The sequence below is a fragment of the Colletotrichum fioriniae genome, assembly GCF_027942845.1.
Source record: "Colletotrichum fioriniae strain IMI 355084 chromosome Unknown scaffold_3, whole genome shotgun sequence".
NCBI classification, from domain to species: domain Eukaryota; kingdom Fungi; phylum Ascomycota; class Sordariomycetes; order Glomerellales; family Glomerellaceae; genus Colletotrichum; species Colletotrichum fioriniae.
In genome coordinates, this window is record NW_027076839.1 from 1,432,076 (window position 1) to 1,444,252 (window position 12,177).

The 12,177-nt window shown below is 52.1% G+C and overlaps 5 protein-coding genes across 5 annotated transcripts; 3 read left to right on the forward strand and 2 right to left on the reverse strand.

Moving 5' to 3' along the window:
* Positions 1 to 9: 9 nt before the first annotated feature.
* On the forward strand, positions 10 to 655 carry YAR1 (ankyrin repeat-containing protein; the record flags this gene model as incomplete). The annotated part of the gene is made up of 2 exons (XM_053191058.1): positions 10 to 205; positions 270 to 655. The coding sequence occupies 2 exons, from the start codon at positions 10 to 12 to the stop codon at positions 653 to 655; spliced, it is 582 nt and encodes a 193-aa protein (XP_053051483.1).
* A 697-nt stretch (positions 656 to 1,352) lies between these two features.
* Positions 1,353 to 2,166, reverse strand: N0V96_003281 (uncharacterized protein; the record flags this gene model as incomplete). Its single annotated transcript, XM_053191059.1, has 3 exons — positions 1,353 to 1,780; positions 1,838 to 1,980; positions 2,039 to 2,166. The coding sequence occupies 3 exons, from the start codon at positions 2,164 to 2,166 to the stop codon at positions 1,353 to 1,355; spliced, it is 699 nt and encodes a 232-aa protein (XP_053051484.1).
* A 1,919-nt stretch (positions 2,167 to 4,085) lies between these two features.
* rps15a (40S ribosomal protein uS8) lies at positions 4,086 to 5,520 on the forward strand (the record flags this gene model as incomplete). Its single annotated transcript, XM_053191061.2, has 3 exons — positions 4,086 to 4,808; positions 4,968 to 5,272; positions 5,331 to 5,520. The coding sequence occupies 3 exons, from the start codon at positions 4,086 to 4,088 to the stop codon at positions 5,518 to 5,520; spliced, it is 1,218 nt and encodes a 405-aa protein (XP_053051486.2).
* An 826-nt stretch (positions 5,521 to 6,346) lies between these two features.
* On the forward strand, positions 6,347 to 9,115 carry N0V96_003283 (uncharacterized protein; the record flags this gene model as incomplete). The annotated part of the gene is made up of 3 exons (XM_053191062.2): positions 6,347 to 6,503; positions 6,573 to 8,921; positions 9,015 to 9,115. The coding sequence occupies 3 exons, from the start codon at positions 6,347 to 6,349 to the stop codon at positions 9,113 to 9,115; spliced, it is 2,607 nt and encodes an 868-aa protein (XP_053051487.2).
* A 565-nt stretch (positions 9,116 to 9,680) lies between these two features.
* N0V96_003284 (uncharacterized protein) lies at positions 9,681 to 10,549 on the reverse strand (the record flags this gene model as incomplete). The annotated part of the gene is made up of 3 exons (XM_053191063.1): positions 9,681 to 9,874; positions 9,935 to 10,124; positions 10,238 to 10,549. 3 exons carry the CDS (start codon positions 10,547 to 10,549, stop codon positions 9,681 to 9,683), a joined length of 696 nt encoding a protein of 231 aa, XP_053051488.1.
* Between the last annotated feature and the right edge of the window lie 1,628 nt (positions 10,550 to 12,177).

The window sequence follows — 12,177 nt, forward strand, 5'->3', positions numbered from 1 at the left end:
TCACCGAAAATGGCACCCAAACTCTCAGAAGAGGAGATTGATGATCTCATTTACTTTTCAAGGGCCGGCGAGCTCGCTGATCTCGAAGAAACGCTCAAGTCCCTGTCGGAGCGCGAAGGCGCTTCCGTAGGCGAAATCATCACCGCTGCCAAGGATGAGGGCAAGTCGACCTGCCTGCACATGGCCGCCGGTAACGGCCACCTCGGTAAGTCCTTGCCTCATTTATGCTGCGGAAATTCTCCAAAATTTGAGACTGACTCGTTGTACAGATATTGTGAAGGCCCTCATCACAGCCTTCGACAGCCGTCCTGCAGATGAGAAGAAGGCGTACGTCGATGCAGGCAACGAGTTTGGCAACACGGGCCTGCACTGGGCGTGCCTGGGCGGCCACCTCGAGGCAGTAAAGTACCTCGTCAGCCACGGCGCTTCCCCCGCGGTGGCCAACGACAAGGATCAGATTCCTCTCGACTCGGCGCTTTTCAACGACAAGCGAGAGGTCGCGGATTGGTTCCTGGCGCAATCTGAGAAGATGGAGGGCGGAAACCAGGAGGAAGGGCTGAGCGGTGCTGCGTCAGGTATTGAGATCGAGGATGATGGTGCCGTCGAGGAAGACAAGGGCAAGGACAAGGCTGGCGAGAGCAGCAAGAGTTCATAGGGGGATCTGACTTATGAATTAAAGACAAAAAATAAAATGAGTGAACGACTGTTGACGACGCCCGAAGTGGCTCATTTTCTGTGTTGCGAAGGTAGTCTCATTAGGGACTTTATCAGACTGTTTCTATTCGCAAATGGCAAGCGAGTTAACCTGGCAAGGATTCGTTCGTCGAGTTGTAAGGATCCCTCGCCACCCTCGTGGTTCTCCTGGAACTCGACCATTTACAAAGGCACATCAAACTCGCGACAGTGTTACAGGTTTCGAAGAGAAAAACCTTCTGTTTTGATACCGTTTGCGTTCTTTCACCATTTGCTAGTCTTTGATACTCGTTTTCTATCGGTGCCAGACCCATTGGGTTGAGAGATCCGGAATTGGACTTGTCAAGTGCCTATCTTGGGCTGTGATGAGATATTATGTTACGAGGCATCTGTCATGTTTGTTTGCATGCGGGCTATATGATAGCTATCTAACCATAAGTATATGTTGAATGAGTGAAAGAAGAAGAAGAGTTGCGAACAGTCTTCGGAAATCAAAGACAACAGGGGTAAGATGATGAAAGAATAGGAGCTGCTAACGAATGTTCCGCACTCCTATTCAGAGACACAAAAAAGAAAAAAGGGGGAACATCTTAACTATACTCTCCCGAACTACTACTTCAGTGTGGTAGTAGCCATACGTCTCCTGAGTTCTCGACCATTTAAAGAGCCCGCTTTTCAAGCCCACACTTCTTCAAACACTCATCAACCTTCAACACAAGGTTCTTCGGAATAGCCTGGCGCACCCGTTCAATATCCTCCCCAGCAATACTCGACCCAAACGAAGTCTCAATCACGTCGTCGCTTAGCGCAAACAGCTGCGCCGCAACCATGGCGGTGCCGCCCTCGTCCGAGGTGAAAGACACAACGGCCGAGGCCGGCGTACACTCGGGGTTCACCTGGGTGTGGAAGGAGCCCTGGGGGAAGACGGTCATCTGGTTGGGGCCCAGGTCGGCGCGGATGACGCGTTGCTTGCCGTCTGCGTCGAGGACGCTTGCTTCGGGGACCATTTCGGTGATGAGGCGGCCCGAGGTTACGACGAGGAGTTCGGAGGCACGGGGGTGGAGGTGGAGGAAAGACATTGCGCAGGCTTTTTGTGTGTTATTAGCTCATGTTTGGACCTGTGGGATTATTTCTTTGGACGTACCGGGTAGGGAGGCAACGGCCATGCTGCCGCCTAGGCCGGTGACGGCAGGGAACGTTTGGCGGTTGGCGAGGGCGACTTGGGATTTGTTGAAGTCATAGATGAAGTCTTCGTCCTTGGGGAGAAGATGGTATCGGGCTACGCCGCTGGTAATGTGTTAGTAGCTGATTTTAGTATTGATTTAGGTTGAGGGCTTTCACTTACCTGTCCGCGAGTTGAAGCTGAGCAGTCAGACTCAGACCGGTAGCCGACTCATTGTCTCTGCGATGGGGGGCAGCCATGGCAAGAGAGGACAGGGCCATGACGGCAATTGAGATGTTTGCGATGAGCATATTGATTGTTGCAAGTATCAGTGACTTTGGCAGTGGGAGCTGAAAGACAGTTGCTGTGCTGTAGTCGACGCTGCGATGAATGTGTTCATCCTAGACAATATCTTTGGGTATTATGACGGCTTCTATATGAAAATCATGACAACCTCAACGAAGCACCTGAAAGCATCTGCGACATTTCATTCCAAATTCTGTTGATCCATATTGCCATCTGACAGTATCCCAACTCTGCCCGGTTCCAACTCGAAGATCTCATGAAGGCATCTCAAAAGCTTCAACTACACTATCCAGCTGAACACCGCCGCACTCACTACCTTGAAGATTGCCCGACAGGTGAAGTGACAAATAGTTCTCAAAGACAAGATTGAAATGGATTGGCTCATTTCCGCGTCATTTCCACAATAGGGCGCAGTCTGGTCCAGTTGACGGGGCCACATATCGAGTTGAGGCTGAGTCTGACGCGCTGACGTAGTCTGGTAGATTTGCTGAGGTCGCTGAATCGGGTCACCATATCACCATCAAGTACAGTCAGATATCACCTGAATGGACCGGCGAGCTCAAAGGGAGCGCGGAAGAAGTATCAGCTTGTTGCGGTCGAACTACGGATATTCAGGGCGTGACGGCCGGACATCGCACTTTGGTGATACTGCCGACCGTACCTTCTGTGGATTCACATCGTGTTCTAGACCTTCATCCGATATTCTATTCATCACATGAACATACAGAATATACACCGGAAGAGAGGCTCCATATACACACCTAGTCCCATTCTTGTCATCAGCCAGCAGGCGTCCGTCTAGGTCGACGGGTCAGGTCAAACTGGCTGGGTGGTGGAGTGGTTCAAGGTCGACAATTAATTACGCCCATAGCCTACTCGACGACAGGCTCCGAGTTCGATTCCCAGTATGTGCACCCAGAGATGTAGCCACACCGGTGGTGAACTCTTTTTTGTTTAGTCATCGAGCTATTTTAGGCTGATAGATGTTTGCTACAGAATACCTATCATGGCACACGACCAGTTCCTAGTTGCTTCCATTTACCTTGGCTTCAAAGAGACAAATATGGACTATTTCACTTTTCTTTACAATCCGTCCTATCACCTCTTCGTACTATCTACCCTATTTACACATGTTGTTGGCTGTCTCCCCAATGTTAAGAGGGTCAGGATGACGAAGGGACAGCATGTCACCTCTTATCGGCCTTCACATCAGAAATAACGCCGGTCCGATCAAATCTAATGGTTCCCGTCTATGCCTACGTCGCTTCTGTCCTAGATTCATCTCAAAATTTCCCCAATTTACTGATCGCAGTCTAGACATTGGCTTGGTGGCTGGAGATCAACTTCCTAACTCAAGTTGCCTTGCATCGGAGCTGCTTGATGCGCTCATACGCGACAACGATGTCGATATTTGGAGAAAGAAACTTGATCGTCTTCTTCTACACATTTCAGCTCTGGGTCTACCGAGATTGCGGGATTTAACTTTCTTTGGCCAAGCTCATACCGTGACAGTGAGTCCTGGGAAAACTTTCTAATGGTTCTGGCGATGGAAACAACTCTATAGCCAAGTTCAAGATAGGTAGAAACATCATATGGTTATTCAGCAAATATGTTCTCTATCTATTACATGTCTGTGCGCTATGCCCTATAATTGCTGTTGGATATCACATAACCCGTCGGTGTAAGAGTCACGTCGGGGCTGAGTAAGTGTCCACGCCGCCAGTTCGTATCTCGGCGGGGAACCTCCAAATACTGAGTCAACTTTTGAAATCGCGTCTGTGTATGTGAACGGCACTACAAATACTGCACAAGAGGAATCCTAACCCCTTTTTTGTACAGGTGTTAAAGTAACCCGTCAAAGTACGAAGATTACGTGTACCAACTGTTTTTCGAATATCAAATACCTTGACCAAACTCCACTTCCATGGCGCCCGGAACATCGCCCTACAAGACGGCTCAAAAGCCACGCCTTTTCAACGAAAGCGAGCTCCGTCGCTTCGAAGACTGCGCAAACGAGAATGAGACACTCGCGGATTGCTGGGCAGGCGACCATATTGTCATTGTAGCCTGCGAGCTATCAGACAGATACCAGTACGCCGACCAACGCAATTCCAGAGCGATAGAGATAAACGTCATGTCACCCGGGTACAAGCCTGTGTGGCGATCGTCACCCCTGAACGACCAGCAGCACGACACCTTCAAGAAGCATTGCAGCACCAGGACAATTCGTATGCTAGAGAAGTCGAAGGTGAAAAAGTGCCTCCAACCGAAGCCTTGGTCGTGGTACAATGCTGCCGCTGCACATGAGACGTTTGAGCTCTACGAGGAAGAGGCGCGGGCTAAGGCGCAGGAGGCCTTTGATGCGTTGGGTGTTGAGGCGTACGCGACGGTGTGCGTTGTGAGCTACGATCTTCGCGAGACCATGGCTGCGCTGGAGTTGTTCAAGGTCAAGTTGCCTTCTTCCCAGATCGTGTTCGTGGACTTGATTAAGGTGCTGGAGCATCAGACGAGGGGTGAAGAGGTTATTCCGGAGCGGCTGAGGAAGTACACCAATGACAACATTGCGATGAGGAACGGTAGGCTTGATAGGCGGCCTGGGACGCCGAGGGGCTATCTCGGGATGCCGAGCATCAGGTTGTTGGAGGTGGTTGGGCCTGCTGCCGAGAGCCATAGGGCAGATCATAAGAAGCTCAAAAAGGGGAATGCGGCATTGGAAAGGATTGCAAGAAGGATTCGTAACGGATAGGTGTGTGGACTATAGAAATCAAGCACTCTGACATTTGTTTTGACATCAACTCGTGCTCAGGTGGCGAGATCGTCTTCCTTCCTCATTCACAACTTCACTATCCAACAGGTCATCTTCGCTGGAAATCGCCACCTCCTCACTTTCTCTTTCCTCCCGAACCAGATGGTCCGAACCAGCGTCTTGAGCGATGCTCTGAAGAGTATCAACAACGCCGAGAAGCAGGGCAAGCGCCAAGTGGTGCTCCGCCCTTCCTCCAAAGTCATCGTGAAGTTCCTCCAGCTCATGCAGCAGCATGGCTATGTCTCGGAATTCGAGGAGGTCGATGATCACCGAGGCGGTAAGATTGTCGTTGAACTTATCGGCCGGTTCATCGCTGACACCTCCTAACCGCTCTGCGAATCGCCCTTGACTGTCCCTTCTTAGCTTGAACAAGTGTGGCGTCACTAGCCCCCGCTTCAACGTCCGACTGGGAGACCTGGAGAAGTGGGTTGTACGACTTCTGCCTGCCCGCCAGTTCGGCCATGTCGTGCTCGCCACGTCTGCCGGTTTCATGGATCATAACCAGGCCCGCAGAAAGAACGTCTCGGGCAAGATCCTTGGCTACTTATACTAGACACTCCTCGAAATCGAAACATGTCGCGTATGGAACCTAGGCATCGTGTAAGGGGCTTAGCATGTGACATATCAGAGAAACTTGGTCAAGTAACTCTAGAGAACCCCTCGATGAGGAAAACTCAACAGCAATATCGTTGCATTGACAGAAGTACTGTTCTTCGGCTCTTTTTTAGATCCCAAGATGACATTCAATGATGGCACCTGAACGCGAATTTTGCTGAATTCAGAGGACCGAGAGCAAACTAATTGGTCCATGGTGTCTTTGGATCAGATGCTGATTTGGAATGGCGTCTTCCAACCCCATCCATCCAAACATTCACACAGAAATGAGTGGGAGACTTGATTAGGTAAGTGAATGACTTGCACACATTCTCTCATTGGGCCCTGCTACAGGTAAGTGGACCCTTCACGGTTGCCCTATCGATAAGAGCCGTGCGACACCGTGCAGACGTGGGGGTCCACTCATCTCGAAGTTACACCTTCCCCATTTCCGCTTGGGATGTGTGGGGAAGGGGGGCATTTTTGGGGGAGGAGCAGCTCAACACGCCCATCCCCCGCGTTGTGCCGGACACCTGAGGCGCAACTCTGCCAATCTCCAATTCCATCTCATCTTGCGCCCACCTCCCGTCTCCATCTCACCGGCTGTCGCGAATATCTTCAACCCTTTCGGTGCACCTTTCTTGGCGAGCCACAACGTATCCGCACCCCTTGTCCATGAGAGCATCATCGCCTCAAAAGTTGCACACGGGCTTAGCAAGCCACCAGTACGAGCTACGCTTAAGCACCAAGCGTCTCTTTTGACGATGCTCTCATGACCGCTGTCGATGGCGAGCCATCCATCTCCCAGTCAGCCTGGCAGTGCTGCTGCCAATTACAAGCGTGCGAGTCGCAGAGGTGCTCCTCGGCGGTTCATCTGCGAACACCCGGGTTGCGACAAGTTGTACTCGAGAGCAGAGCATCTCCAGAGGCACCAGTTGAACCGTGAGTCAACTCCCCTTCCCAGCCGCGGCCCTTAAATGCCACAAAGTACGACCTGACGCGTCTCCATAGACAACCCCAAGGAAATCTTCATCTGCGATGTCCCTGGTTGCGACCAGAAGTTTGTTCGCGCTGATCTGCTGTCGCGTCACAAGAAGCGTCACTCATCGTCGTACATCCCTCGAAACCGCGCGCCCAGCTTCGCCTCTGCAGCATCTGGCACCCAGTCCGGCCCGGTTGTGTCATCCCCGACTGCAGGTGCACCACCACGGCCAGCATTTCCTCAACCTTCAACAAGCGGCCCTCACGATGCCGCCATCCTGCTAACTCCAGACTCTGCTACGCCCACGCCGACAACGGGTGCATCAAACCCGTCCCTTGCTCAGCATGTCAATAGGATCAGCCAACCTACCACATGGCCTTCCATCGATGACATGGCTGTCGAGATGATGCGACCGAAGCCTGCTTACTACGGACGCGATCAGATGACCCTTCCCGAGGCACCACCTCTTATGCCGTCATTTGACCCAAGAGGATTCCAGCCTGACGAGGCACTTTCACGGGAGAACTTTGCCGTCTGGCTATTTGACTCACAAGCAAGCTTCAGTGACTTTAATGGAGTCGCTAACCTTCCCTTCCTCGAAGGCGGCCTTGAATCCACTTTCAACAACAACATCCCCTATGACTACGAGTCACTGACGAGCCGTTCACAGCTGGATCCGACGCCGCCTCGGCAAGTTGAAGTTAGTGACGAACTCATCAGTGAGCACCGGCGGCAGGAGGTCCTAAGGTGGTTGAAGGTCTTCCGACACAAGCAGCCCAAGTATGAGCCGCGTATAGTCAGTCTTGTCCAAGAGAGCAACGGAGACTTGCCTGCCTTGAGTCTCGAAATGATGAGAGATTGTTTACAAGAATACTGGAAGAGAATCTCGCCACGCTTGCCGATCGTCCATCAGCCAACCTTTTCTTCTAATCGCTGCTCTATCTTCTTGCTACTTGTTATGATTGCTTTGGGCGCTGCATCCTTGAGCAGCAGAGACTCGACCGGCAACTTGGAGCCGTACGGGGGGTTAGCAGACGTGATTATCTCCAGCAGTCGATGGGAAATCCTTACTCACGAGGAAGCTTCAGCGCCGGTGGGCCTGTCCATAGCTCAAGCAATGCTTCTGCTCGAGTTCTACGAGAAGATATTTTCTTCCAGACGCATGCACGAGAGATCGCATATATACCACTCAGCGCTCTTGAATCTCCTCAGAAGAGGCAGCCCTTTAATTGGACGAGCAGGAAGCGAATCGCCCCCAGAGGAAGAAGCCCCGGCACCGAACGAAGTACCTTCTTCAGACTCTAGAACGTGGTGGGTCCGATGGGCTGAGAGCGAATCCATGCATCGCGTTGTTTTTGCGGCCTTCATGATGGACACTGTCCACGCAGCCATGTTCGGCCACAACGCCGATATGGCACCACACGAGATCCGACTTCCCCTGCCATGTGACGATGGCTTGTGGACCGCCGCGACCCCGAATGTCTTCCGACAACTCGACGGGAACTACAGAATGTACGGCATCAAGCAGGTGTCCTTCCTCGATGGACTGAAAAGTGCTTTACATGGGCAAGAAGTTAAGACACACACCTTTGGGCGCATGATTATCATGTCGGGGCTGCTCAGTGTCGGATGGCATCTGTCTCGTCGAGAGTCTCACCTCAAGTGGCTTGACCTGCGTACTCCTAGCACGGAAACGCACGACAGCTGGAAAAAGATACTTTTCCGCGCTTTTGACGAGTGGAAAGAGTCCTTTGACAGCGCTGTTGGTGCGAACGACCTATCCGAAGGGCTAGGACAGCCACCAAGCTCCAACGGGCCCATCCACTCTGCCGCTGTTCTCTACCACCTAGCTCATATCAGTCTTCACGTCGACATCGTCGATTGCCAAGTATATGCCGGCGCAAAGCGACTGGTCGGTCGCAAAGTCTCAACTCGCGATCATGCCAATGCCGTTGCAAGAATGAGGACCTGGTCGAATGCACCATCCACCCGACACGCCGTTTTGCATGCCTTTAGACTTCTCTACCGAGTTCTTGTAGACCATAAGAACCCAAAACGTCGAACTAGCAGCTTCGGCGCCCTACCTGAACCGGTCTCTGTCTACTACTCCTGCCGCAGCGAACCGGATCCTCATCGGCCATGGATCATGTACTACGCGGCCTTGACGATATGGTCTTTTGTACAGGCTCTGGGGATCCCTAACAGAAATACGCCCCCGGGAAGGTACAGCGAAATTGCTCGCTACCTGGCCTATTTCTCGAGTCTGGAAGAATTGAACGAAGAAGCCACGCGGGACCTCAATGAGAGATTGCCGGAACTGCTGGACCTGCTCGAGACGAGCCTAAAGCAGTCTCACTCAGAGCTCTTGAGGGAAGCCAGTGAAAGGCTCAAACTTTGCCGCGAGATGCTAGTATGAACCTGGTATTGCACGTCCGATAAGCTCTTCTACGATGGGGATGGTCCCATATAAGCCTTTGCCAGCACGCAAGATCAGAGACGAGTGCTGGATGAGTCAAGCGCGGGAATGAAGTCTCTCCATGAGGCTCACAAGTGTCGCGTCAAAGCGCACTGAGCGCCTAAAAAGCGACGAAGCTGATGCTAGATGTATGTTGCAAATGCTTGGTCTCATGTCGTTGGTCATGTGCGACTTGCTAACTCTCTGCTTAGACCCAATGTCTGTATGCTTGTGACTCTTGAAGTTCTCGCTTAGCCCTCGGCTTGGGCCAGATAGTGCCTTGTATTGCCAACGTTCTTGCCCAGGAGACATGGGCGATATCGAGTGTAAACGGTCTTCAACGGGAAGGTGTCGAAGGGGCAGCATATGTCCGCAAAGCATGTCATGGCCTAAGACGAATTGGATTCTGCAAAATGTAAATCTGGTATATGGGTATTATCCTCGAAGGCTTCTGAGAAAAAGTAGAAATACTGAGACTGATATACAAAGAGAACTTAAAGTATTCGTTCAACGAATGTCTGCTACAGGATGAATGGGTTACAGTGTTTGCCCGGCTTCTCTACTTTCATCACTTCTGTCCATCACATCGCTGCTAGAATTCTGCGGTACATGCAGCCATACAGCCTGATCGCAAGTCATACGCTTCCGGATGAGCTTGCCAAGACAGAGTCAAGTATGATTTCTATGCAGCCGCACTGGCAGCAGCACCAGCCTGCGGGAGGAAGAAGGCGAACTCGCCATTCATGTTGGCAACCTTCAAGGTCAACTCGTTCTCCTCGGCTTCGAATTCGAGTTCCCCAAGAGCCGGGTCAATGATGAAGGCGTTGAGCTCCGGGAAAAGGCGGCCCACTTGTCCCTTGCTGATGTCGAGGGTATCTACATCTCATGTTAGCTCACCCCTGCTGCTGCCAAGCAGGACTCGAACGTCTAACTCACTTCCAGGGTTGAGAATGTAGTCAATCTTTGAGAGAGTCACACCCTGTGCACCTTCCGCAAGGCTGACTTTGTACGAAACGGCCTCGATGGCGGTGAACCCCGCGGGGGGCGGCGCAGGAGACCTGTTTTCCGTCACGGTGAGGGTTCGGCCGACTGCGTTTTGGAATTCGACTTCGAAGCGTCCATTTTTCTGCGGAGAAGCGTTAGATATATTACATCTTGAGTCAGCGTTAATGAGAGTCTGAGGCATACTGCAGGAGGAAAGAGAACATCTTGCTTGACATTCGCACCGCCTAAACGCACAGGGACAATGAATTGCCCTTCAATCTCCTTTTCGTTGGGATCCTTTGCCTCCTCGCCGCCGGCAGCGCCGCCTTCTGCTCCTCCGGCGACTCCTCCTTCCGCTGCGCCTGCCTCACCGGCTGCGGCTTCTTTTTCGGTAGCTTTTGAGGGAGTTGTCGCTGCGCTTTGTGCAAGGCTTCGTTCTGCGAGACTAGAATCCGCGGACCCTTGCGCGATACCGTTGCTTCGGGTGACTATTTCGGTGGTCGAGATTGGCAGTGATGCTGCTAGGAGTAGTTGGCAGGAGACGGTGACAACCGTTGAGAGCCTCATTTTGAAAACGCAAAGATAAGGTTATTAGTATGAATGGGAAAGTTCAAAGAGACCAACGCGGTTGACTCGTAATAGCGGGCTTGCCGTGAAGAAGAGTAGTTGATAGAATGAAATACACTAGACAGAAACTGAAAAGAGCGCAATCATCACGACTAAGCCCGGTGGGCGGCATCTAGGTATTCCAAGAGGTTATATGTCCATACGAACTCATCCCGCCGATAAGATTCTTCTTTCTCGTGTACGACAAACATGCACGGGGTGGACTGTGAGGGCCGCCGACTCGCCAAGAGGAACGGCATCATGAAACCCACACAAGACCGCAAGGATGCGCAAGTAGAGGAGTCCTCCCCCACCATCCGCACCGCCAAGGTGCGCCAAGGTGCATCTCGAGAGCCTCATGATGGACGAATGCGGTAATTTGGGGGGGTTTGTCGCCCTGCGTGCTGCGCGTGCTGCGCAACGGCGGGCGGCTGGTCATGCCAGTTTGTCGTTGAGCTCCGGCATTGGCGCTGCTTGGCGGTGTGGCAACTCGTCTGTACTTGTCGTTTTCGGATGGTATCTCATGCGGGGGAGAAGCATCGACCACTGGATCAACGACGAGGGAAATATTACCAAGTTTTTGAGTTCATTTGATTGTTGGAGTCTTGGTGTTGAAGAGCAATGCCACCAGAGGTGAGCCGTGGGTTATCTAGATCATGGGTGAATGGAGTTGCTAGAGTAAAGACTAAGGTTGTGATCCTCTCAAGTTCGTCTGATTCCCTCGGATAGCGCTAGAATTTTGCCGTTGTTAGTCGACACATGCCACCACAAAACCCTTGCTTTACTGCCGCCCCTTCTGAACCGTCACCTAACGATCCTGAATTTCGGCTGACTTTCAAGGGGTAGAATCCGAACCCCTTCACAAAGTCTCAGATGACAGCTGTCGTACGCTAAACTTAGACTCTCAAACGTGAGCGATGCTTTGGTCGAATCAGCGCGCTGAAAGACCAACGGAACCCCTATCCTGGCCCCCAATTGCCAGGGTGTCCAGCACCAGAACGGGCCAACAACAACTCTACCCAGGCCGGCGGATAGCGCTCATGCGACCAGTTGCTCCGTTCACCGTAGCGCTTGCGATGCTTGCGCGAGTTGCCGTGCCGGCTCAACTTGCACCAGACTGAAACGCGGGCGTTGGATGGCGCCACGGAGCTGGTCCAGGTTTGCGCAACCGGAACCCCCCCTGGTTCTGATCAACTCTGGGATCGAGAATTCCTTCTCTTCTGTGCGCTTGGTAATCTTGGTAAAAGCTTTTGCGGTCGAAGCGAGAAGATGACGCTTGGGCTTGCCTTGAGGACTGATTTCACAAGTCACTGTAGAAAGAATATGCCGAGTAACTGAGAAATCTCGCTGGCTTCTGGCAAGTATTGAAGTTTGAGTCAGGAACATTCCCTCCTCGCACGGCATTTAGTTCGCCTTGGCAATCAGCCCATTTTGACTCGTTTTTCTGTTCTGGCAATATCCCGGCGAGTGAAGAGCTACGGTCACTTGTACGGCTAAGATTTTGACCGGATTGGCCTCTGTCCAAGCTTGACGCCGGTCGCCGGGGTACAGTCAAGCGATGGCTTCAGCGATTGACCTTGAAATTCGAC